The 25,871-nt window shown below is 31.4% G+C and overlaps 1 protein-coding gene across 1 annotated transcript in view; it reads left to right on the forward strand.

Moving 5' to 3' along the window:
• Positions 1–14,250, forward strand: part of LOC100161456 (apoptosis-stimulating of p53 protein 1) — a 109,146-nt gene extending 94,896 nt beyond the window's left edge. The window contains 9 exon segments of the mRNA XM_029488591.1: positions 335–1,120; positions 1,216–1,300; positions 1,895–2,445; positions 3,134–3,813; positions 6,590–6,750; positions 7,059–7,192; positions 9,249–9,415; positions 9,839–10,038; positions 13,271–14,250. Coding sequence (XP_029344451.1) covers positions 335–1,120; positions 1,216–1,300; positions 1,895–2,445; positions 3,134–3,813; positions 6,590–6,750; positions 7,059–7,192; positions 9,249–9,415; positions 9,839–10,038; positions 13,271–13,315 — 2,809 coding nt within the window. The 3' untranslated portion in view covers positions 13,316–14,250.
• The last annotated feature ends 11,621 nt before the right edge of the window (positions 14,251–25,871 follow it).

Consider the following 25,871-nt stretch of genomic DNA (forward strand, 5'->3'; position numbering starts at 1 on the left):
ATTATTCATCCATAGGAAAATGTTGTTTTTCTTCTCTAATAAATACGTTACTTTAAATATAAAGCGTAAAGGTGTATTTAAGTCTTAAACTTTAAGAATACGCACGTGTTCATTAGATTTTAGGAAAATTAACTTTTAATAAAATCGACAAATATTATTCTTCAAATATCCACTAGCCAAACATCTCCTTAAATAATGTGATTGTAATATAATTTACAAATTTAACCCTGTCAACCATTTGGATTGGTTTTCGATTTTAAAACATTTATCATATGCATAGAAACTGTCAAACAATTATAGTTATACTAACGTGTACATTTTATTTTGATTTAAGATCTCTGGGTGGCCCGGGTAAACAAATGATGCCGCTGTGCGATGGGAAAATGAACGGTGGAGGCGGAAATGTTGCAGCCATCGAGCCGTTTAACCACATACCAGACGCGATGAGCAAGAATTCAATGTTACGCAAGTCCGAGGATAACATCCTTAGCCACGCGACGGTCGATGGTGACCCGCAGTCGTATGGCGGACGGTCCGCCAGGCCTGAGCTAAAGTCTCTGTCTCAGCAGCCTTTGGTCCAGAAACCTATGGTAGACCCATACCAACAACAGTACCAGTCATCAAATAACAACTACAAAATTGAACAACAGAGTAACGGTAACCCAGGTGACCTCGCGTATTTCGGTGGTAGCAAGTTTGACCCTAAATACCAGACACTACCCTACAATACCAAATTTTCACCGTTGGCAAACTACAGCGGAAACCAACCGGCGCTCCAGCACCATCAACATCAGCAGCAACAACAGCTACAACATCATCATCAGCAGCAGCAGCAGCAACAACAACAACAGCAGCAACAACAGAACCAGCATCATCAGTGGTTCGGTCAGCACGAAGACATGTCCGAGGACATAAATAGAGACCTAGTCAATAACAATACCAGTTGTTACGGAGCCGATCAAAAACTTAACGGAACGGCCCAAAGTAAAAAGTCAGTTTTGGCCGGCCAAGTTCTGACAAATTTGGGACAAAATTTACAAATGCAGAGTTCCAGTAGACCTATCAATGCTCAAGTGTATCACACGAAACCACTTTCATCGACTAATCATGCTTCTCAAAGGTACAGTGGTATTTATATTTAATGTTTATTTCTATATTTCACGTTGTATTATTATATTGCCTATACTAACATATTCATTCAATATTATGTTTTAGGCCTTTAAACTATTCGGTACACCACCCTCCGGTTCTAGTGACTAGAAGCCAACCAGTCGGTGGAACCGGGATAATAAATCATCAGGTAATTTAATCTTATAAGATATTATTTAGAATATTACTTTTTTATCTCCAAAATAATACGCATAGTATAGTATGTACGTATTTATTTCGAAATTATTTATGCTAATGATTCGATTTAACTTGAAACCGTATTTTACGTCGATTTAATAGTACCTATTTTATTTCGTCCGGATTTTGGTGTGAATGAAAGACGGAGTATCAGAATGAATCATTTAGAGTATTAATCAAGACTATTGTGTTGTTGTACGCGTTTAACGTCAGAATAATCGTTATATAGAGGGATTAGGGCGTTCTACAACGATTAATAATATCGTCCTTATCGCAGTGGTTGTAATAGTCCGTCAATTCGAGTCGAGTCTTACGAGAGCCTACAGGTCTTTTTCTTTCGTATTATTTAGTACGAGAGTTTACTATATATGCGCACGAAAATCGAGACAAACTTAATTTAATATCTCCTAACTTAATTTAGGGGAATAATTTGTAATAACTTTGAGGCATGGAGCGCCACTGGCGTAATGTAATTTTCCATCACACACTTTATTATATTATTATTGTGTTTATTAAAATAATAACATATAAACCAATTTTTCTACAGAAACCGACGAGTAGCGTGTCGCCCATTTATCAGACGTCTTCGACCAAAGTACAGCCGGTGCAACCTCAAGTGTTAAATACTGTGGCGGCGAACCAAGTAGTACCTAAAGAATCAAAACAACCAATTAGGTTAGCGGCGGTGGTTGCTGCGGAGTCTGAACAACCGGTCGGCGTGGACCGGGCCGGAAGTCCTCCGACCGTTGGAAAACCGGCGCTACCTCCCAAACCTCCTCCGCCACTGGTCAAGACTTGTACGCCACCACCGCCGCCAAGGCAAAACGCTTACCACCACCACATACCTCAGTATAACCAGCCGGATCCATCATTGGAAGACGGGGGCCTAGGAGGAGCTGGCGGTGGTCGTGCGTACTACACCGACTGCAGACCAGCCCCACTTCAAAAAGACTTGACGCCTCCTCCGCCGCGGATACCCAACGGTGGCATTACTGGAGCCCCGGCTAAGTCTGGCTTTGGTAACTTTGTGGATTCGTCCGAGTCCGACAACTCATCGAGTTCGGCGTCCATGCGATGCACGATGGGTAGCAACGTCAAGTGAGTGTTATAATGTGTACAGAATATGATATATTATATCTGGTGACAAAACGTTAAACTTGATAAGATGATAATATTTCAAAAGTAGTATTTCTGATATGATACGAAAGTGAATAAAAAATGAACCATTTCCCTCCACTTGCAGAGCACGGTGAGGTACCATGACACGTGACCGGACGTCGATTAAGACTCGTATTATCTAGATTTTATTTTGATCAATAACTGTTCATTACATTAAGCTCAAGTTTCTAGCACTTATAATACAATATGATACTAAGTATGATATGTGTGTGTCTTCTTCTTTTTCTTTTTCGGTTTTATGGCCCAATCGGAACCAGAATATTCGCCACGAGCTATTCATGTAGAAGATATATAACCTATAGGTATATATATATACCTATATAACAATTTGTTCTGGACTATAATCATTAATACATTTATGACAGTTAACACTAATTCATAGAGTTCAGTTAATCGTTTTCTTAAGTAGATGATCAACTGGATCTAATTGTGTAGTAAAAACAAATGGTGAGACCTATTAGTACTACAGTTTTCGTACATTTTCATTACGTCGCATAACAATAGAAAAATCCTGTACGATAAAGGTGTGCGTTTTTAGGTGTATAATATCTATGATAGGTTATAGATTTATGATTATTTTTTTATGTTTTATTTTTCACTTTTTTAGAAGTGGCGAACATTTGTTGGACAGCGTGAGATCTGTGAGCATATCAACGACCAAAGGGACGCCTCCCCCTCCACCACCACCACCTCAACCACAGTCACAGGAATCGTCCGCTATCACAGCCACGTCTTCAACTGAACCCGTGGGAGTCAAAGATCAGCAACAGCAGCAGCCACCACCTCAAGAAGCAAAACTCCCCTCTAGACTGCCATCACTTTTGCTCAGCCGAACCACTTCTTATCCGGTGACGGATATCGTCGGGAGTGAGAGTAAAGTCAACAACAACAACAATAACAACCTCCATCACCATCTCCTTCACCATAATCATAATAACATCAACAATAACCACCAGCAATTACAACACCGGATGTCCGTCGCACCACCTCAACAGCAGCAGCAACCGGCACAGACACCATCTGCCATCGCCACTTCCACCATTTCCTCCACATCGACCGTCAAACAACTAGATCCTCAGGCTTCGGCGGTTGATGAAACAGACAGAGCGCGGGCAGTTAGTGTGGCCCAGCGCATTGACGAACTGGAGACACGTTTTGGGGGAGGAAGCAACAATATAGGGGTCGTCGGATGTGGTGGATCTTCGTCCACTGACGATAACAGCACCAGCAACCACAGCTCTTCATCGCCGGACTCTGGACAAGACTCAGGCAGGGACGACATATCCGGTAAGAGTTCACTACATAAGTAAAAAAATGACGATATTTTGTTTTACACAAATATCATTTAAGTTAATCAATATTTACTAACTTTAAAAATGCACATTAAATCAGAGCCTTGTACCCAAATTAACCGGTACCCTCTATTTACGTTTTGTCCAGACATGGGGCTTCAAAGTTAGTCATTTATTTAATGTTACGCCTCAATAAGTATTAAGTACTTAGTTATCCAATGTCAACACATTTTAATACCTATGCTTCGTTTTTAAAACTTAAATTGAGCAGCATATTCGTATATATTAATTTGCTCGGAAACTTAAGTTATAATATCGAAATAATAGGTAAAAAAATCATAAATGAGACTTTCGTATTCTTAAAATATTGTTTGTTAGTGCCGATGACCTATTAATGCGTTAGTACTTATTCTCCTAAATTTAATTATTCTTAATTTACTTTTAGTCTCTCAAAGCATTGTGCGTCTCACGTTATCTAAAAAAATAAATTCTTTAAAATTGCATTTTTTTTCTTCATATATTTTAATGTAATAATAAAAAGAATCATATCAGAAATACTACTTTTGAAATGTTATCCACTATAAAACAACATAATTTTAACAAATTACAAGTATAAAAATAGTATGGAAATTGAACACAACTCATGGTTTTTGATAAGACACGTACCTATATATTATAATATACACACGGTGATTGTCCCGAAATAATATAATAATAATAAAATAATTCAATCTGAGAACAACAAATGCGAAATATAGGTATTGCTCTATATAATAATAATAATAATAATAGTATTATCTCCGAGGAAATTTGCTTTTGATCTGTCTATTTATGGGGAACTGAACTATCTGAAGAAAATAATATGCAAATCCACGGCTCGATAATCCGTGCGTGGTGTATATATTATATATTATATTGTGCAATATATAGATGTATAGCACGCAGTAAGTATTATGATGCTCGCGGGAGGTATACTATGGATCGTTTAAGCTAATGGGTTTCCATGTCGAACTTACTCCTGTGCGCCACAACACCGGTACATAATATAACGTAAATTTGAATTTGATTTAAATGTGTTTTATCTGCAACCCCTACTCTGTACCAATTACACTATAAACACAACAATTTCAGAGGTTATATTATATACTAACTAAATGAGTTAGACAAAGTTTATCATTTTACACTATTTTATGGCATACTATTTGGATAGAATACGATCATAATTATTTAATATTTGCACCAAGTTGGAATTCTTATTTTAAGCTATTTATACCACGACCCTATTCCATTCTAAGGTACGTCGGTATTGACTTATAAGTATGAGAACAATAATATATGATATAATACCATTATAATTGTTATTTAAGATATAATATAATATAATATGTTGATATATGACTTCTGTCAAAATGAGTTCAACATAATAGTAATACACTATTACTATTACTTATAGAAAAACATAAAAATTTTAATAGTAATTTATATTAATATAAATAAAATATAAAATAGTCTTAGAAATAAACCATGCAACACAGTTTTTGTTCAGAATCATTTGTCGTTTTATTAAATAATATTCATTGAGTTCAAATTTAACATATCCGTATTTGTCACTGTAATAGTGTTCTACTGGATAACGAGGTACACCCAAAACCTACAATGCAACTTAGTGAATTCCGCGGATTTTTTATGTAATATTTTTTGGTTTATTTTATGCGATTTCAAATAACTATTTATGTTGGTAGTCAATTAGTAATTTTTTTTCCTTTTTTTTTGGTGGGGACTTAACCAATCGAGCTAGGTACCTCAATTCCACTTATGAAAACAACTATAATAGTGGCTTACATATTATATCTGGTGAAGTACATCTCCAGTGATAACAATCACTCCATCCATTCATCTATACAAAGGCCAACGAGTTGGTAAAATATATCATAATATTGATATCCCAATTCCCAACACTTCCTTTTATTTCCACTAGTTTTTAGGTACATATGATTTTACTACGATATTTAGTATGATGTAAATATAAATAATTAGTATCTAACCTATGTGTGTAAATCAGAGAACTTTGTTTGTTTGGATTTATCAAGTTATGTGTGATATAGTAGTATGTACCAACCTATTAAATTATCTCTAAACTACATTGACATCCTATTCGGTTTAACACAGATGTATATATAAATATAACGACAATAACAACGCACATTACTCGCGTTTAGGTGTGACATTTCTCATTTTCGCTTGTTGTTGACGGTTGCGCACATAATATATCAATACAATATTATAGTTTTCCAATTCACCGAAGTTCGTCGTTAGTTTAGACATTGGTCTTGTAACGTACCTATCTCGTGACTGGTCGTTGTTGATACTGTATATTTAATGCACTCTATGGCAAGAGATGAAGATATGAAGATTTCTATCCGTTGACGTATTTGTTTGGTTAATTTTATGTGATGATATGCTAGGTAAGAGACCAATACGTCTTTAGACAATATTTTATATAAATTATATCGTTGTATTCCATGCAAATTTATACGATTTTAACTCATATTATATCGATACATTTTATGGACAAAAGAAGGGTATGTTCGTTTTTAATATTTTATCGCCTATAATAATATAATATACTTATAGTCAATAAATTGAGTTGCATATACCTATTGTCGAATGTCCTCCGATTACGTATTTTTATGGCTTATCGGACTATGATATTATATTGAATATCATTTTGCATCATTACACTTCCAGTAATAAAATTGTGTGTATTTCAGTGGAATGCAGAAACAGGTTGGTGGTGCGGAAAAAAGGCAACCTCAAGGAGTCGGGCGGTAGCATCGGTCACAAGCGACGTGTATCGTTCGATCCGCTCGCATTGCTGTTGGATGCCTCGTTGGAGGGCGAACTCGAGCTGGTTATGCGAACCGCTGAACAAGTGAGTGCGCTAGTACATTATTATTATTATTATTATTATTAATATATTATATATATGAAAAACTCGACAGCAAAGGTTTCATATGCGTTTTTTTATTTCCGAGATATTCAGATATTATAATAATATACTCGTTAGGCGAGTGTAAGTTGAGGAGTAGGGTATAATAGACCATGTATTTGTTTATATATATTATATATTATATTATGTATAATAGTAATAAATAATGATATACTATGAATTACTCTAACTTCAAAGACGTTTTATTATGTAAATTGTTTATTGACGTCGTCGTATATCATGTGTTTTAGGTGGGAAATCCGAGCGCGGCTAATGATGAAGGAATAACTGCGCTACACAATGCCATATGCGCCGGCCATATAGACATTGTTAAGTTCTTAGTTAAGTTTGGCTGTGATGTAAATGCTCAAGACTCCGATGGATGGTGAGTACAAAGTTAATATTATCATATTGTAAACACCGATTGTTATGCTTGGAAGTACGAATTTTAATTCTTGCGGCCTGTGGGTAATCATTTAAAATTAATATAATACATATTGAAAACAACTTACTTTCAAAAAAAATAATATATATAAGTTAATGGAATATACCAGTGGATGAGTGTGTAACATGAGTAGTATTTATAAGTTATACGTTAAGCTACATAGTGTTCTTCTGTTATATTGTGTAACATAACAAATAGCGGAAAAATTCAAATATCATTAAACATTATAGAAAATAAAACGATGAATAATCGTAGGTACATATAAGATAAAAAAATTATTACGAATTAAAATGTTGTTAAATGTATGTTTGACGTTTTTGAATACCGAAAAACGGAAAAAATTATTCAATTTCTGAAAGTACAGTGGTCGTAAAACGCCCTCCCTATAGTTTCAGTATGGTGTTGTACATTCATCAGAGGCCGTAGAATGGTGGCGATTGTGTCTGGTCATGTGGGTGGATGGTTGAAATACAGGTGAAAGTTCATGTTACGACAGTTTTTACACGTAAACATGCTGTGGCTAAACCAGCGACATGCTTTTGCCGTGGAAGCCAATTTTATTCAAAACGTGTCTGCATACCCACCGCCCTACACGCGTTCCATAGGTTTTATGCATTTTTTTCAGTGGGGTATTTAAAAACCTGGGACTTATAATCATCGTCTAAGGAACCTGAAAGCTTTAAAGGAAACAATTTATACAGAAATTACAAAAAAAGCTCAAGAGGGTTATAATATAATGTTTAATACTATATAAAAAAAATAAATTGTTTGTAGCTAAAATTGTTTTTTTCTTTAACGAAATTTATTTTTTAATTTAAGGTCCGTTTATAAGGTTTGTGTGCCTAGTGAAAATATCAATATTATATTGTTTACTTATTGGAAGTTCTAATGACGGCTTGTCGTTCATATTTGCATTGTTCAAAACAATTTATTTTTCATTTACATATTTATGCGTTTTCTCTAATATAATAATTGTCTTAGATAGGTAATGAAAAATTGATTTTAAAAAATTGAAATGTTCCCATCCACAGATATTATTTTTTAATTAATAAATCTAAAGTAATATTTTGAAACCTGCGTAATAATCTTTCTACTTAATCATTTTTAATTAGTCTGTGTCCATTAGCACGATGAAAAAATAATTCTTCTTCTAGCTGCTCCGCAAATACAAATTGATATTTCCCCAGCAATTCATATTATAGAATAGTATTGTATATTAATTATTAAGTATTAACAGTAATTAAATGATTATATTACGTGCTAAACCTGTGTATTATTGGATTATTATTATATTATTGTACCGAGCGCGCATTTGTTGGATTAAAGTTACATAACACGCGTATATAGGTATAAGGACTTAAACCTATTACCGAGCACAATAAGCTGTTTATATATATATATATATTTTATAATTAAGTTATTAAAACTCTTCGTGCAGTTCTTTTCATCGAACCGTTAAAAATCGATAAGTCTCGCAAGTCTTTGTAGTATATACTATAATATAGCCACTATACGCCGTGGGTATATTATACAAAACTCCATCTTCGTGTACTAGTGTATAATATGTAAGTGTTCCCATCAAGAATTTTATTACAAAATTGAATTCCTTATTTATAACGTAAAAAATAATTCGAACTCCGTACAAAACACTATTTCATAAACTTGAAAGTTGTATGCATTCGTGCGACAAATCATATTTATATACTATATTTTATGATGTCTGTTTTCACGCTCGCTGGTTGCTATAATATAACACTTTACATACTGCACTTGCAATACTACAGTACACAATTATGATACATAATTACATAACGAGTAGTTGGTGTTGGTTGCAAGTTAAGGTACGCGTCGTCGTAAGTTTAGTGACCGTCTTTGACCTTTGTACACCTGTAGCTATTATACAGCGGGTGTGATATATTTTAAACGTGAATATACTGACATCTAAGGGAGATCATATTATTTACTAACGAATACTTAATTCTTTTGATACCCACAGGACGCCGTTACACTGTGCCGCCAGCTGTAACAACCTGGCCATGGTCCGATTTCTGGTGGAGCACGGGGCGTGCATATTCGCCACCACGTTGTCAGACCAGGAGACGGCCGCCGAAAAGTGCGAGGAGGACGAAGAGGGTTTTGACGGATGTTCAGAGTTTCTTTACAGTGAGTTGAATAATGTCTCTGTTTTAATTTTTAATTACTTAGCTATATTTTAACAACCCCTCCTCCAAAAAAAAAACTATTATTAACATCATCTGCTTACACCTCTAATCTTTTAGAATAACTGAAATATTTTATCCGGAAACAAAATAATTTGTATCTAATAAACTTATTATTTTAGACATATATATAATGATCATAGTAATTACATAAATACTTAAAAATTATATGATTTACCATTTATAATTTGTATTAATATCGTTTATTAGAAACAAAATTATGTATATTGTATATTATTTATTTTAATAGTTCCTACGTCATTGAAAACTTCCAGTAACTTAATAAATACTACAAATACCTATATACATATTTATAAAACATTCACAAAAATGTAAATTATACTAAATTGTGAAACGATGTCTTCAGGCGTTCAAGAGAAGTTAGGTATAATGAACAATGGTGCGGTGTACGCAGTTTTCGGTTACGAGGCGCACAACCAGGACGAGTTGACTTTCGACGACGGCGACAGGATCGTCGTTCTACGGAAGGGCGACGACACCGAACGAGAATGGTGGTGGTCTAGGATCGACGACCGCGAAGGATACGTGCCACGGAATTTGCTTGGGGTGAGTTTTTCTTCTTCTTCACACATTCGCTAAAATATATATGTCTGAAATATCCTGGCTAACAGAAAAATGATTCCTTGTTAGTAGTTAATTTATATTTTAATTATATAGGTGTATTATAGTATAAAGTTATGTACAATAGGTGATGATATGTCTTTAAAAGAAATAACTAGTTTTGTTCTAAAACTTTTATATAGGTACTAACCTTTAGAATTTTATTTTTGCTTATTTATTGTCCGTTCAGTTATACATCGTCACTGAAGTACTCATATGTAGGTACTAACATCTAGTCAGAACTCAAAAGCATCATGTCACTATGTCATGATTCTAATACCGAAATAATATAGTACGCTATCTACATAAAATATTATGCATATAAAAGTTTGTGCACAAATAAAATATGTCCGTTGATTTCTATTTTGAAGTAAAAAAAAAAACTATTCAATTCATATTAATTTTATGAAAGCAGAAATTAATTATGCTTGACTGCTTGACATATTGTTAACAGTTATCGTCGACATTTGAATTCCTAAACGATATCTGCACTCTACAGATTAATGTTATCTGAATGAAAAAAAACAACAAAAATTATATGAAACACATAATAAAAAATTGTGTGTCAATTCGGGTCTCAATCAAACCTTCATTACTGTGGTCTGTGGGCTGTGGGGAGGGTGTATGGAAACACGCGTTGTAATCTCACAGCCTCGGCGCAATCGTCGCGTCGATATTATAATATTTTAATTGGTGCCTACATATAGATTTTAATTAAAATGTTTTAATGATTACTGTTGCACGCAAATTTTCATCATTTGATACTATTATAGTATAAAATAAACATATATACATGATGCATTTTAAAGTTTCCCGCAAAAACAATCCACGTGAATGCAGATTATTCGATCGTCTGCTTGCTATATCATCTGTATTTTATATAAACTAGATTGTTATAAAAAATACTAACTACTCCGGTTGTGATTAGTGAATAGAATAGAATGGGGGTAAATTAAAAAACAATTTTTTTGAACCGTATTAATTTCATAAAATACAATTTGAGTCATACTATGTAGGTACCTATTATACCTATGTGTATAAAGATAGCGCATTGTTCATTTTAATATATTACATTAATACAACTATACACGCCGCGTGCTCCAATGATACATTTTCGTAGAGAAATAAATAAAAAAAATTTATTTTTTTTAAACTAAGTGTAATGCAATAAGTGAATATAGAATGGAAATGATTTTACCACCAGAGAGCCGTATATAATGCACTCTCTGTACAATGATTTTTAGTCTTAAACGTTGAGTTTAATGATTTCGCAATTGATTTTTTTTCCTGGCTATATTTATCATAAATATGCATGTATACAGTGTCGTGCTAACTTTCATTGGCTTCCAATGGCAATAATATTTGGCACCTAATTCTTATAAACATACATATTTAAACATTTTCAAATCTAATTAAATTAATTAGTTAAATTAATAATTTATTATTTCAATATTGTATTGCACTATTTAAAAAATATTTATTAGCTTATTATTTTCATGTTTTGGATTTTCTGTTACTTATAAATGTGAATGAAGCTTGGAGTCAGTCAGTGGCGGATCGAGGGCTTAATTTGAAAAGAGAGGGGGAGGCAAAAGCACAAAAAGTGCAAACATTGGCTAAATACAGTGTAAAACATAGGGAAACTACGGGTATTTGGGAGGGGGGAATGCCCCTTTGTCATCCCCCTGGATCCGCCACTGCTTGAAGTAGATTAAGATGTGGGCATCAGATAGTTTTTGTTTCCTTAATCATATGTTGATATATAATACAACAAGTATAATATTATACATAATTTTACCTGTCAAATTTGATGGCAGTATACACTGTACACAAACATGTTTTACTTAAAATTCACAATCAATTATATTATATTAATATACGCATGAAATACCTATAATTTTGCCAATAAAGTTCAGACTTCGGTTGATTCAAGAAATTGTCATGATTTTGTTAATAACACGTGTTTTTTTTAAAAAATATATTGTTCAGTTTTTCTTTTAACAACACAGGTATGCATTATGCTTGGCTTAGAACGCGTTAACTTTTTAACTATTTTTACAGTTTCAAAAATGCTTATTAAAAAAAATCTCTCTCATTGTTTTACATCACTGAAATTAGGTACTACCGATGTCGCAGTTTACTTAAGATTTAAACAGTTCATGCTAAACGAATGAATTTATAAGTTTTAGATTTCTAATTCATTGAGTTGTTATTCGTTTTGACTGATTTTTCTTAATTATATAAAAAATAAATTCCTCGGTAACAAAACAATTTTGTATGTATCACCATCATTATAAATTGTAAATTAAACTATTTAATGAATGTCTAAAATATAGATTACCATAATTTTCAGAACTCCTCAATAAATTGTTAAGAAAAACAGTTAAAAAATTGTATACGTTCCCAAAGTCGTACATTAACGCACATATTAATTAGTACCTAAGCATATATTATTATGTATTTTAAATAATATTATTATAGGTTCTTAAATAAGTTTGTGGTTACTAACGTATTACGAAACGGACTCCCTTAATATAGTCTGCAACGAACATTTCTTTCGCACCGCTGAATCCACCCACGTCCTACACGCATACATAATAATAATCGTGGGTATGCAACTGAGTATTGTAGGTTAATCCGTGCGTGCACGTATAAATGTGTGTGTGTGTGTGTGTGTGTGTCAGTGGTAGCCCTGGAGCTAGATCTTATGGTGGGTGGAGGACAAAGGTCTACTCTCCATTTTATTGCAGTTTATGTTATGTTCCTAGGATTTATCACTAGCAGGTGAATCGTGAAGAAGTTCGCTCCCCTTATCCAATTTTATGATAAACTCAACCGCTTACATAATATTATATACGTAGTTTTTCACGAACCCTTAAACCGCTCTTCACTCTCAACTCACTAATATTTCCAAATCAGTATAATAAAATTATATTAAGTAATAAGAAACAATGATATGATTGGGTGCTTAGTAGGAGGAGGGGATGCCCCATTTGCACTCTCCCCCCCTTAATCTGACAGTGACGTGTGCGTATGCATTATGTATGTAGGTATACGGAATTGAATTTAAAGCATTTCTCGTGTATACGTGGTAACTGACGGGACTGCTATTATACGCACCGAAACTGTATATTATACGGTGTAATGGACGGGCGTTTGTTGTTTTTTCGTTTTTCAGCTTTACCCGAGAGTGATCGGTGGCAAAAAATCGGTGACCGAATGACAATCCGCTTCGATGGCAACCGCGGTATCACCGGGGCCCGTCAAGAAGCTGATCGATTCTTGGGTCCCGCCAACATCATATCATACAACGATATCATTCTTATTATGTTAGACTTTCTCATATCTATAACGTTATTATATATATTATTATTATATTATTATTATTATGATTATTTTTTACAATTTCTTTTTGACTTATTGTTTTTTTTTTTTCACATGGAAAACACACTTCATTTATTTATTTATTATTTCTATAATTATCATTATTATCATTATTATTTTGTTGTAATTTAAGACCAAAGTTTATTTATGCGTTTTGACCATGACAAATTTTATGAAAGCATTATCGCGGTGTATATATCGTATAGTAATTTTATAATAATTTAGTTGACAAAAAAACTTTACATTTAAAATGCATGTATATTCTTATTCAAACACTGAAAAGTTCACGCGGTCGAGTACGTGACATATATATCATATAATACTGTATTTACAGTGAACGTGCATAAATTGTTTTTGGATGTTTTTTATTTATTTATTTTTTGTTTTCCTAAGTGTTTTCACGTTTATACGAGTACATTAAACTAAACATCATCATATTTGTAACATATAGTATTTTGACTAAGGAATTTTTTTTCTAAAAATTGTGATGTATAAAAATAGTATAAAACGTATTTCTTTTCTTTGTTGTTTATCCAATATTATTGTTATTGAAATAAATTTTTATTATTATACGATCGAGTTACAATATACGAGTATCAAAATGAGTACCAAGTGGCCGCGTATCAATAATAACAATATACAATTATTATTTTTATTATTATTATTATTATTATTATTATTATTATTATGTGAACCATCGCTACTAGATATAATATAACTGACTAGTCGGGAAAGAATACGTATTTATGACAAATACAACTATATAATTTATTCCATCCTGGTTCTTGTGCATATTTCTTTAAATATTTTTTATTTACTGAAGAAAAGTATAATATGATATTTATATAAATATATTCGTGTTTTGACGTCGATAGAGGAGAGCTCATCGATTGTGTTTGGAACCACCCAGGCGCAACGTACTCGAAAATTGACGGAGTCGAGGAAAATAATAATAGCGATAATAAAAATGGACGACTTTAAACTCGACGATCTTATCAAAAAAAAACCTTTGACGATGCAAACAATTTTGAAAGGTACTTCCTGCACATTTTTAAGCTTTACTCAATTTTACGGGGTCCCTGAAAATATTAAACAACAACACAAACCGGAATAATTAAGAAAAAAATTAATTTTACTCATGAAATGTGACTTTCATTAACTGAAATAATATACCATATAGCATAGTAGGTATATTAGGTATTTGCACGTAATATCATACAAGTTATTCGAAACACTATGTTGTACAAAATGTGTGAGGGTCGCAAACAATTTTAATATGTTGTGCCTGCCAATTTTACAACGCAAAATTCTGATGACCGTGTATAAAATGGCGAGAAAAAAAAATCCTTGACCCAATATTTATATTTATTTTCATATTTTCATCATCGACGATGACAAGTATGTTGTTTGTGTGTGAAAGATCACGTCGCATCCGCCAGTAAAACAATAGTAATATTATAAACGCACTGCCGACAATAGTGGCGGTGTGGCGGTTGTGGTAAGGGGCGTGTGAGAAAAAAATTATCCCTATTAACTACTTTGGCATCGGCTGAGTGCAATTCCGTGTCGGGATCATTAACATTATAGTATTATTATATTATATTGGGTATTATTTTTATGTGTTAAATATATTGGGATAGAACAAGCTGCAGCCTGCCGGAATTGAACGACGCAGTATAATAGTGTTAATCTGACATGCCGCAGATTCGACAAGTACCTACGCTGCCTCATCATATCGTTTCTATTAAAATGTGTGTATATTATATTTCAGTCCATTATATACCTACATGATAATAAATAATATGTTTTATACTATCAGCTACATGGCTGATTTTCATCTGCCCAAATTGAAAAAAAAATTAAACGACACAATATTTTAATAAATAATAATAATAATCTATCATTATATCGTATTTTTTTTAACCACTCCAACCGTTTACAGGACAAATTTTCATAAAGAACATTGAACGAAATCTGAATCCTATTCCCTAAAACAAATCCATGTAGAAAATGGATTGAGGATTTGACTTCCATTTACACGGGATGTATAGAGATTTCCAGTGGTTGACAGTGGAGCCAAAAACCATTAAATTAGAATTCCTATCTGCATTCGAGTTTTTAAGAATGTCTATTTGAATACTCTATGACGAGGAGATTTTAATTTATCACGAAACTGATTTCACATTCCCTTGTTTCGATATGTCACCTGGATTTTGAAAAGATATGTTTGTAGCCTGACTCGAGTTTTGACACTCAGAGAGATAATAATACGGAATCGGTGTAAAAATATATACAAATTAAATATTCTAGTGACAACATAATATGAAAATATATGTGTTTATAATAGTACCGCGTAGTCATATTCACATAACCTATTAGAAAAAAATAGTGTCATGGTGAAATGGCCACTTTAGGTTCGAGGTACGTAGATAGGTATATACGTTACACCTAGGTTAGTGGCTTAACTCACTACCCATAAGCCATAATATAGGTCGAGTGTGGAAAAACGATAAAGAGGTTTTCAACTCAAGCAGCCGTAGTTGATTTGTTTGGTCCTATGAAAATAGATCATGACATACATATTTTATTCACATATTAGTTATAACTTATAATTATATTATTAAAAAACTGATGCTTTTTTCGTAATAATAACTGTTTAAACTGGATACATAGGCAGTTCGCACTTCGTAGCTAATAACAAATAAACATTCTTGGACTAATATGACGTATATACCAGATACCTACATAAATCTGCCACATTTTGAGCGTCGCAAATATTTGATTAGGTAAAAGTTAAGTTTTATTCATTATTTTTTTCTGAACAATATAATGTCTAATAACTTGTCTTAATATTTTACTCAGCTTATAGATTACAATAAGACGACGGTGATTCGATGTGTGTGCCATGGCAAAGCGGTACTACATATTATAGTTACGTACGTATCTATGTTTTTTTTTTAAGAGTCACGTGTAAGAGCCACAAATATGATGAGAAAATCCGCGGAGAGCTACTATTTATATAGGTATTTATTTTATACAATAGGTCCACGTAGTAGGAAATTGCTTGAGTTCGCCGCTCGCTATCAAAACTTTTGTTAAACATTATACCTATAGATGATACCCTTAAAAACGTTTAACGAGAGGGTCACTGGGGAGCAAAGAAGAAGAATAAGAAGAACGCGGGTTTTCATCATAATATTATATTATGTAGGGCGATGTTTTTAACAGTGCTCATTGTTTCGAAAAATATTGGCCTTTTAGGATACATAATATCCAATTCTAAGTTCTCAATTTTTCTATTTCACTCGCATGCCACTATCAACTATATTTTTCTTTTTAAATTGCATAATATTAATGTTTAGTTTTTAAACAAACTAGATTTTTACAAGCTCCGTTGAACAATAGTGTAGGCGTACCTCGCTTGTACGTAAAATTAAGTTTGAAATTAGAAGTCATATTGATTATAAAATATATTATAGATAGCGCTCACTGAAATATAAAATACACGGCATGAACATTTTTTCTACTATATAGGAAACCTATAACAAGTGTACCTCGTCATTAAATAGTTAACTTCAATGGATTTGTTCAAGTTATACTCAACGATAAATAATTATCACATGTAACACATATCGAAAAAAATACGTGAACATTAATAATGACCTAAGACATCAAAATAATTATACCATGTTTAAAAGTGCGTGTATAATTAATAATCAGTAAATATTTTAAATATCTTTAATTATATATTTTATTTCTGAACTACATCAAATAGAAGAAATAATATATTACACTTTCATGTACATATATTACTATTTTATATACGTTTTTTCAAAAACAGATGTTTGTAAACATTCCCATTTTCTCGCTATTCTTCGTTGGATAATTCAATTTACAAAAAAAATGTTAGGGACCTGGTGTGGCATGGTGGTTAGCCTCAGTCACTAATCACTAATGTGTGCTGCGGTCAAGCATCTCCAGCGTCGCAGACTTCTTGACGAGTAATCACCCGGGTTCTTTGCGACAGATCCTTGCCCCACATAAAAAACATGCATTCCAACAGCTTCAACAGTAACTCCTACACTAACCCAATGGTCCATGTTACCGAGGGTCAAAATAAAAAAATTTAAACTATTTGTTCATTAAAGTTTGATATTATTTATCTTTAATTATTAGTATTGAAGTATTATTAATTAATGTCACTAATTAATTGATTTAGAAGTATTCAAATTGCATCTATACTATGTTTTTCCCATTCTAATTGTTTTAACTTACATTTTCGTTTCTCCGGTTTTTCAAATTTATTTTTTCATAATAATTTTGTTTTCTATTACGGTTTCGTATTGTTTAGACTCAAACATAAATTATTCGAAAAGTGTTAAAACAATTTTAAGAATATTGAATAAACTGTTGATTATTTCAGTATCATATTATGAAAAAAAATCAATAGGTAAACGTTTTGTACATAACTGTAAATCGATTTGGTTAATTTATTTCTTTGTTTGTTCTCATTGTAGACTTACAAACTATACAGTTCAAATTAACAATTAAATGTTTTAAAAAGTATCCGGAAGAATATACAATTGAATATCCTTCGTGTGTTGATTTTTTAATTCTAACATAAGTGAATAGTGACATAATCTTCTACAGACTACGATTGTTGAACTTGTAGACTTCTGATATATTTGAACTTTCAATGAATCGTGTTACTAAATTATAATTGTATTCTTCAACAAAAATAATTTTAATTGTGTTAGAAACTTTAATATAACTTTGTAATACATCAATTGATTAAATTAATCTTCGTTTAATCCACAGTTGCACTTATCTGATGTATTCATTACTGAAAAAGAAGATGTATATTTTGCAAAATACTACGACACATTTTTAATTAATACTTTTCTTTTATCCATATTTTGTCTGACACATTATAGATCCTCATATAATCTATACATAAAGAAAAGTAATTTTTCCCGAGGTATCCTGTTATTTTACAAATTATAATGTGACAATGTGGCACAAATCGATAATACTTTATTAACACCAAGTTTTTTCGCGTTTGGAAAACTATATAGATACGTAGTATTTTTCATTTGTTCAAAAATATACTGATTCTTTTTTTCATATGTTTCTTTTTGGGTTCTTGTCATAAAGGCGTTTACAATTAACAGCTATAATTGCATGCATGTGCAGTTGCGTATTATTAAATTCTGATACAAACTTATTGTAACATTATTATCAAATATTAATTAATTGATATTATTATGTATATTTTATCAAAACCGTATATTTTCGTAATTCAATTTAAAATGAAAACTGTTTCTAATCATTTTATTCTCAGTTACTTTGAATAATATTGCATTTAGCTGTTAGTTGTTATACAATACTATATATTATATTTAATTGCGTATCATTTTGATTTAATAATTTATAATTAAATTTTAAACATACAAACTTATTATGACACTTAGGAAAATGCATCGATGATAGTAGTGCAGCTGAATTGCCTATTTAGAACGCCGTGTTACCAAAATTGTATCATTGAAATGTGTCAAAAATATAAGAAATACTGAACAAAGATCAAGCATTGGCGGAAAATGGGGGGGGGGGGGTGGCTTGACAATAGTTTTGTTGGATCGAAGCCCCCTACTCACATTGATGTTTATAATGTTAGCCCCCTCCCCCCCTGAAATTTTAATGAATCCGCCTATGAGACCAAGGTCACTAACCGAATATAACCTTAAGAGTGTGGTATGTGTTGCTTAAGTTGGTTATCATATTATACATATCATATTTTGACATCCAGATTTCATACTTTTCCGGTTGATTTTCCTAAAATGTTCTTTCATATAAAACTTTTCCTGGCAATTACGAATACAACAGAAAAAAAATCTGCCAAATCGATAAACACGTTCTTAAGTGATGCCATGACAAAGGATTAGGGTTCATTTTTATTTATTTAGGCATATAAATATAATAATAATCTAAATATCTATTATTAAATTTTAGGTATAGTTTAAGCTTTAAAAATGGTCTGTGACTACGTTAATCATAATATCTTATTAAGAAAATTAGAACACTTAGAAATTAGTTAAATTCAGTTAAATTTATTAAAATCTTACAATAATATGAGCCAAAAAGTAATAATTAATGATGTCTATGGTGATGACTGATGAGTTATTATCATATGCATACAACACAAAAATCCTTTTAAAATGTTTATTCAATAAGCCAAGACTCTATGCAACAACTTATTTGTATGATGAAAATGACGTCTCAAGTAATAATAAGTCTGCGTGCATATAAATCCTGTTTGTACTGTTTTATTTAGACAACGAAATTCAATTAAATTACCAATGAATAATTATATAGTTAGTTAAAATTAGTTTAAGATAATAATATTTCATGACCTATATTAAGAACGACTTTAGCCAATTTGGTACTTATTTTGTATTTATTCGTCTTTCTACCAAACATAACAAATGTGCATGACTATATTAGTTTTAAAAGTTTTAAAAAAACAACTTATCTCGCTTAAAATAAATAACCTACAGTTGTAATTCTTATTTATATACTAATTTCGTTTACTTTTTTCTCTCTTTTAAATGTTACTCACTATAATATACTATTCTTTTTATTCATTTACTAAATAATAAATATACATTTTTATAAATGTGATCATTTGAACTCTTCAGCACACCCTAAGGCTTTGGATATCATCCAACAAAAATTATAATTATGTATTGCTTATTTGAATATATAAATCTTAATCTTAATCTTAATCAATATATAATTATCAGGGCACACGCATCCTACTTTTATACCGCTTAAAAATGTACACTATAGTTGATGATTTATTTGTCCTTAGTATACATGGTGACTAGTCATCATCTAATACAAATACGGGCGGGTAAAATAAAATAAAATATAAAATAATAATACCATCAGTAAAAGTTTTATGTGCTGATCCAGCCCTATACTATACTCGTACTACCAAAGAATCCAAATATATTATATTATTATGTATTGCTAGGTTTATTGAACAATGGGAAATCGAGTTCAGTACGCGAAACGTCTGTCATTGTTTATCTAGGACGTTTCGTCATGTTGTTCTTCCCCATCAATATCAGTTTTCCTATTGAATATTTTTTAAATAATTGTATTTTTGAAAACCACTATCGTATTATATCGGAGGGCCAGAATATTATTATGATTTATTATAGAAGCTGTTTGGTTTATATAATACTGAAATAATATTATAATGGGTGCAGTAGTGTACCTACATGGTTGTTTACAAAATTAAATATTATCTAACCGCCTAGCCGTAGTATGTACATATAAACGCTTGTGTAGCATGTTTATAACTCAGCGGCAGTGATCGTATATAATATTATGGTATGCCTATTGGGCATTGGCCTTACATAATATACGCAAACATAATGTGTAGGTAGCGAGTAGACAACCCATTACTCTTTGCGTAGTTTCGAGTTTGTTTACATCCGTGTCTTGTATTATTATGATGTAAGTTTATCGAGGTGCTAAGGCATAGAAACAAACGAAAACGAACACGTTCATTGAGTATTAAAGTATTAACTTCGAAATGATAAACGAATGTACGTGCGAAACGATTTACAGCTTTCTCACTCAAACCAATTATTGTATTTATGTTCCTATTTTAACGATATAAATTGTATTTTCAAACAAATTTTAGCTTCCTAACAAATCGTAAATTTGAAACGTATGATGAATTTGTTGCTTAATCAAATCCCTATATTTACATATTATACTATTCGCTACCATTATAGTATATTATTTTATGTATAAATGAACGAAGTGACCTGGAGCATCGACGTCTATACAGATGTAAATTTTTAAATTTCTCATAAGAAAATCGATTAGAAAATGACACCAAAAGACATCATGTAAGAATTATATATTATAAACATATAAACATATAAATATATAATTATATATATATTTAATTTTCCTCCAAATAAGCGAAAATTTAACAGGTAGCTATTGTAATTACTATACTATATAATATATATATATAGGTACTATACATATACTTATAGTAGGGAAGTACACACAGTAGCATACCATAATTATAATTCGCAATGACTCGGTTTCTGATGCAAACCAAACCAACTTGCAGTCTTGTAAAAAATACTTTTGAAAAAGTATTAATATACTAATACTAGTATTCGAATAAAAAAGTAGGTATTAAAAATACTTTTAAAATACTATTATAAAAATGTATTTTACGAATACTCACAAAGTATTTGAATACAAATATAAGTATTTTTTTTTTAATTTTATGCTATATAATATATATATTGTATCCTGCTCTATATAATATAATCTACTGTATCTCTTTAACATCCATCTAAATAAACCATTAAAAATTTACCAACAAATCCACCGATGACTTTGTGTATCAGACGAGAAGTGGCGGTGGCGTTCATAACTAACTGACCAATTGACCTAACTTAAACCTTTGAATTGCGAACACAAATTCATTCAAATCCATTTTTCGCAGTTATTAATATTTTCGAAGAATGATTTAAAAAAAAAAATCAATGTAAAGTATAAATCTAGTTAATTAATAATGTATTAAAGATAATTTTAATTTATAGTATTGTTTTTTTTGCTCACCTATTTTAAACATTTAAAAACTACATGTTCGTTTTTGCTATTCTGAGATTAATTTAACTAATATATAGTATAATAATTTTAAGAATATAACTATTTATTTTCATCATAAGTGTTTGAATAAGGATTATTCATTATTATAATTAAGACAGGAGGTTAATATAAGTTTAATTATATATAATTTATAATATTTGGGTTTTGATTATGTACGAAGACAAACACGTTGACACACCCTGCTGCATACATATCAATTCTTTAATACATTTTTATATTAAATATTCTAATACTGTATAAGCAATGGATACTTCGTTTAAATAAAAATACCGTAAAAATCCTAACGATATTATAAAACTGTATATTAAACTTAATTGAACTTTTGACTTAACTTAATAATGTGCTATACGATATGAGCAGTGATGCTTAACTGTATATGACTTCAGCGAAAGATTCGCGTTTCGGCGGAAACACGCGCTCTTTTCGAGAATTTCATTCCACGTATATCGCTCGCCGGAAAGACGGAGACACGCAGTAAATAAATGTCTGTCTCTTGTAATAATAGTTACACGTTACACGCGTTCGCCCGAAAAACGCACGTAAAGCTATTTTCTTTGAGTATTCTCAGCGGACGCATACCTAACCTAAGAAAGACCTAACTTCACCTTCCATCAACAGTATGGAACGCGATGAGTTACATTTTTGAAAGATTAATAAAATTGTTTGATTTCGGATTTATCACAATAGTCTATGACATTATGGTGTATTTGGAGTCTTTTAATTTTTTTTTAAGCTCCACCTTCACGTGTTTATTTTGGAGGAAAATGATTTGATAAATTATAAAATGTTGAAATAAATGTTTTTATTTTAATAATAGGATTAAAAATTTCAATATCACGGTCTTGCTAGGGAGAAGAGGGGATACTTTAAGCACACTCAGAATAAAGATTAAGTGGTACCTATATCTTAATCGTATAAATGCATTAAAAATCGACCAATATGAATAATCTCGTTACATTTCAATAGAATTTCTATGTTTCCAGTAGCAAGCAGTAAAATTATATGTTTATAATAAATATATATTGTTCACTGGAATTAAGCTCTGGCTCTATGCAGTATGTAGACTTAACAACACCCCTACAAAATATATATTATATTTAGCAGGTCGACCTACAAGCTAAGTTGAATAACAGAACGAGTGAGTCCACTGCATAGAACTATAGAAGCATAAAAGAACACGTAGGTACGTATATACGCCAATCGTACAATGATCGTTATAATTATATACTATTATTCTGCATAACTAAATGTGGGTTAAACGGGGTTAGTAGAGGGTGAACAAGATTAAAAATAAGGATTTATTTCGATTTGGTTAGGTTAGGTCCACGCTTATAAAATAAGAGAAGAACGAACATTCTTCGTTCATCCCAATCAAAGTTTTAATGGTGCGAAAATGATAATAGTCGATTTGATGAAATTCAAAGAAAATACCATCAGCACCCTTCTTTTTCATTCGAAATTAATACAAAACTATTGAGTCAGTTGTGACGACATTCATGGTACAGCTTTTGTTAGTCATTCTAAAAGGTATGCTATTTAATACTACAATTACCATAACCATGAAAAATAGCTCTTTCGAAAAAAAAAATAAAAATTTAACCTTAACCCCCTACCAAATTTCAACTAATTTCAGCAATAACACGAGTCTGTAAAAATATTGTTTGAATGATTTTACTATAAAGTATTGTACTGCAACAAACAGCATATACATTTTTACATGTACAAAAAATGTTATTTATATTTCACTATTAATATTATTGCTGTTATTATGTATTACGTACTTGAGGTTGATTATGAACAGTGTTTAATCAAAAATTTTAATTATTCTCCATGTTCGATGTTAATTTGTAACCGGTAAACGACTTAAAATATAAAATATCATTGAAAATATAACGTCAACAACATTTTTGGATTCAGTTGAAGCCACCAACAAATAACATTTACAAAGTACGTAAGATTAGGGCTCTCGCAAAAATATTAATTTCGAGAACTGGTCACAAATACTTGTATTTTGTCAATTCATAATATGGAACTAACGGCGGAATAAATAAAAATTAAATACTTCCGGTGTTCCTATATTGACATATAAAATAAATGTCCAACTTTTGAAACTTTTTTTTCAGCTCACGAAAAAAGAATATAGTTTTGTTTATTTAATTATTTATAGGATTGTCATTGGTATCATATTATTATAATACTATTATATAGTCAGTGTAGAAATATGGTACCTATATACATTTTTTTGAAAATATATTTATAAAAAACCAACTCTTTGGCACGGACAACGCTGGATGGGACAGCTAGGGTAGGTATATAGGTATATATGAATTATATAAATATATATAAACAATAATATTATATAGGTATTATTGTTATTAACTTTTGAGTTGATCCCAACTTAAGCATAGAACGATGTGATTATGGCATAAATATACTGAAGTAGCTTAAAATTAATCTAAATATTTTGAAAATGTCATTGTCTTATATATAAAAATCTCGTGTCACAATGTTTGTCCGGAATGAACTCCGAAACTAATTGACCGATCATGGTGAAATTTTTTACACCGTGTGTAATTTGGTCCAACTTAAAAGATAGGATAGTTTTCATCGTGAGAGGAGCAACCCCGGTAGTTGTTAAAACGGGAATTTTGAGATTTCAGATCGACATTTTTGTTTTTAAATGGTTGCCATGAGTGACGTCGTATAAAATGATTCGTTCTATAAATTTCAATACAGAATTATAGTGAACATTTAAGTCGTTGCCACGGGAACAAACAAACTATAAACAGACATAATCTCCGGCGCCTTTGGAGTTGGATATTTTTTTTTTATTAATAACGCGTAAGTATACATTTTATTATTCACATTTGTTTTTAGTAAAATGCCGCCAAAAAAGTCTAACCTCGACAATGCGTATAGCAATGAGGCACGACGCAAACGTGTTGTAAGAACATACTCAATAGTTTACTATACGCTATGACCTCTAAAACCACTAATAAACTACAAATAAAAAAAAAAATTTTCTCATTCATAATAACAATAATACACAGCCTACGAAAATGCAAAAAACAAACTAATACGCGGGCAACGCCGTGTCGGGACAGCTAGTATATTATATAGTAAAATATAATAATATTCGTAAAAGCTTCTATAATAATCATTAAAATCCGATAGTATTGATTACTAATGTATTGTATGTATTATTCTATGTCGCTCCCACTATTTCTTCACAGAATAGATGGCTGATCAATAGCAAACATCCTGACCATTGTCCATTACATCCTGTTATCACACAATACGAATGCAAACACAAATCTTCCTCTCCACAGCCCTTTTAAGGTGTTGGGCAATGGTACAAGTCACTTTGATCATTATTCTATGCCACAAATTATTATTTGTTATGTACCTAATTTTATTACTTTATGATCGTTAAAATAATTTTTTACAAAGCGGGTTAGTGGATGTCGCTCTGCTGTACAGTAGGTTACAAGTGGGTCAATGTATAATGGTTTGTATTAAACTTGAATTCAATGATATAATATAATTTTATAAGAAAAACGATTCTAAGTGGAGGCATTTTGTCAGTCTGGATATTTTATATTGTTATTATTTATTATATCCTGTAAGTTGAATTAATATTATATCAGAAAAAGTGTTCAATTTCAACATAATATAGTAACTTAAATTTT

The sequence above is a fragment of the Acyrthosiphon pisum genome, chromosome A1, assembly GCF_005508785.2.
Source record: "Acyrthosiphon pisum isolate AL4f chromosome A1, pea_aphid_22Mar2018_4r6ur, whole genome shotgun sequence".
Classification (NCBI taxonomy): domain Eukaryota; kingdom Metazoa; phylum Arthropoda; class Insecta; order Hemiptera; family Aphididae; genus Acyrthosiphon; species Acyrthosiphon pisum.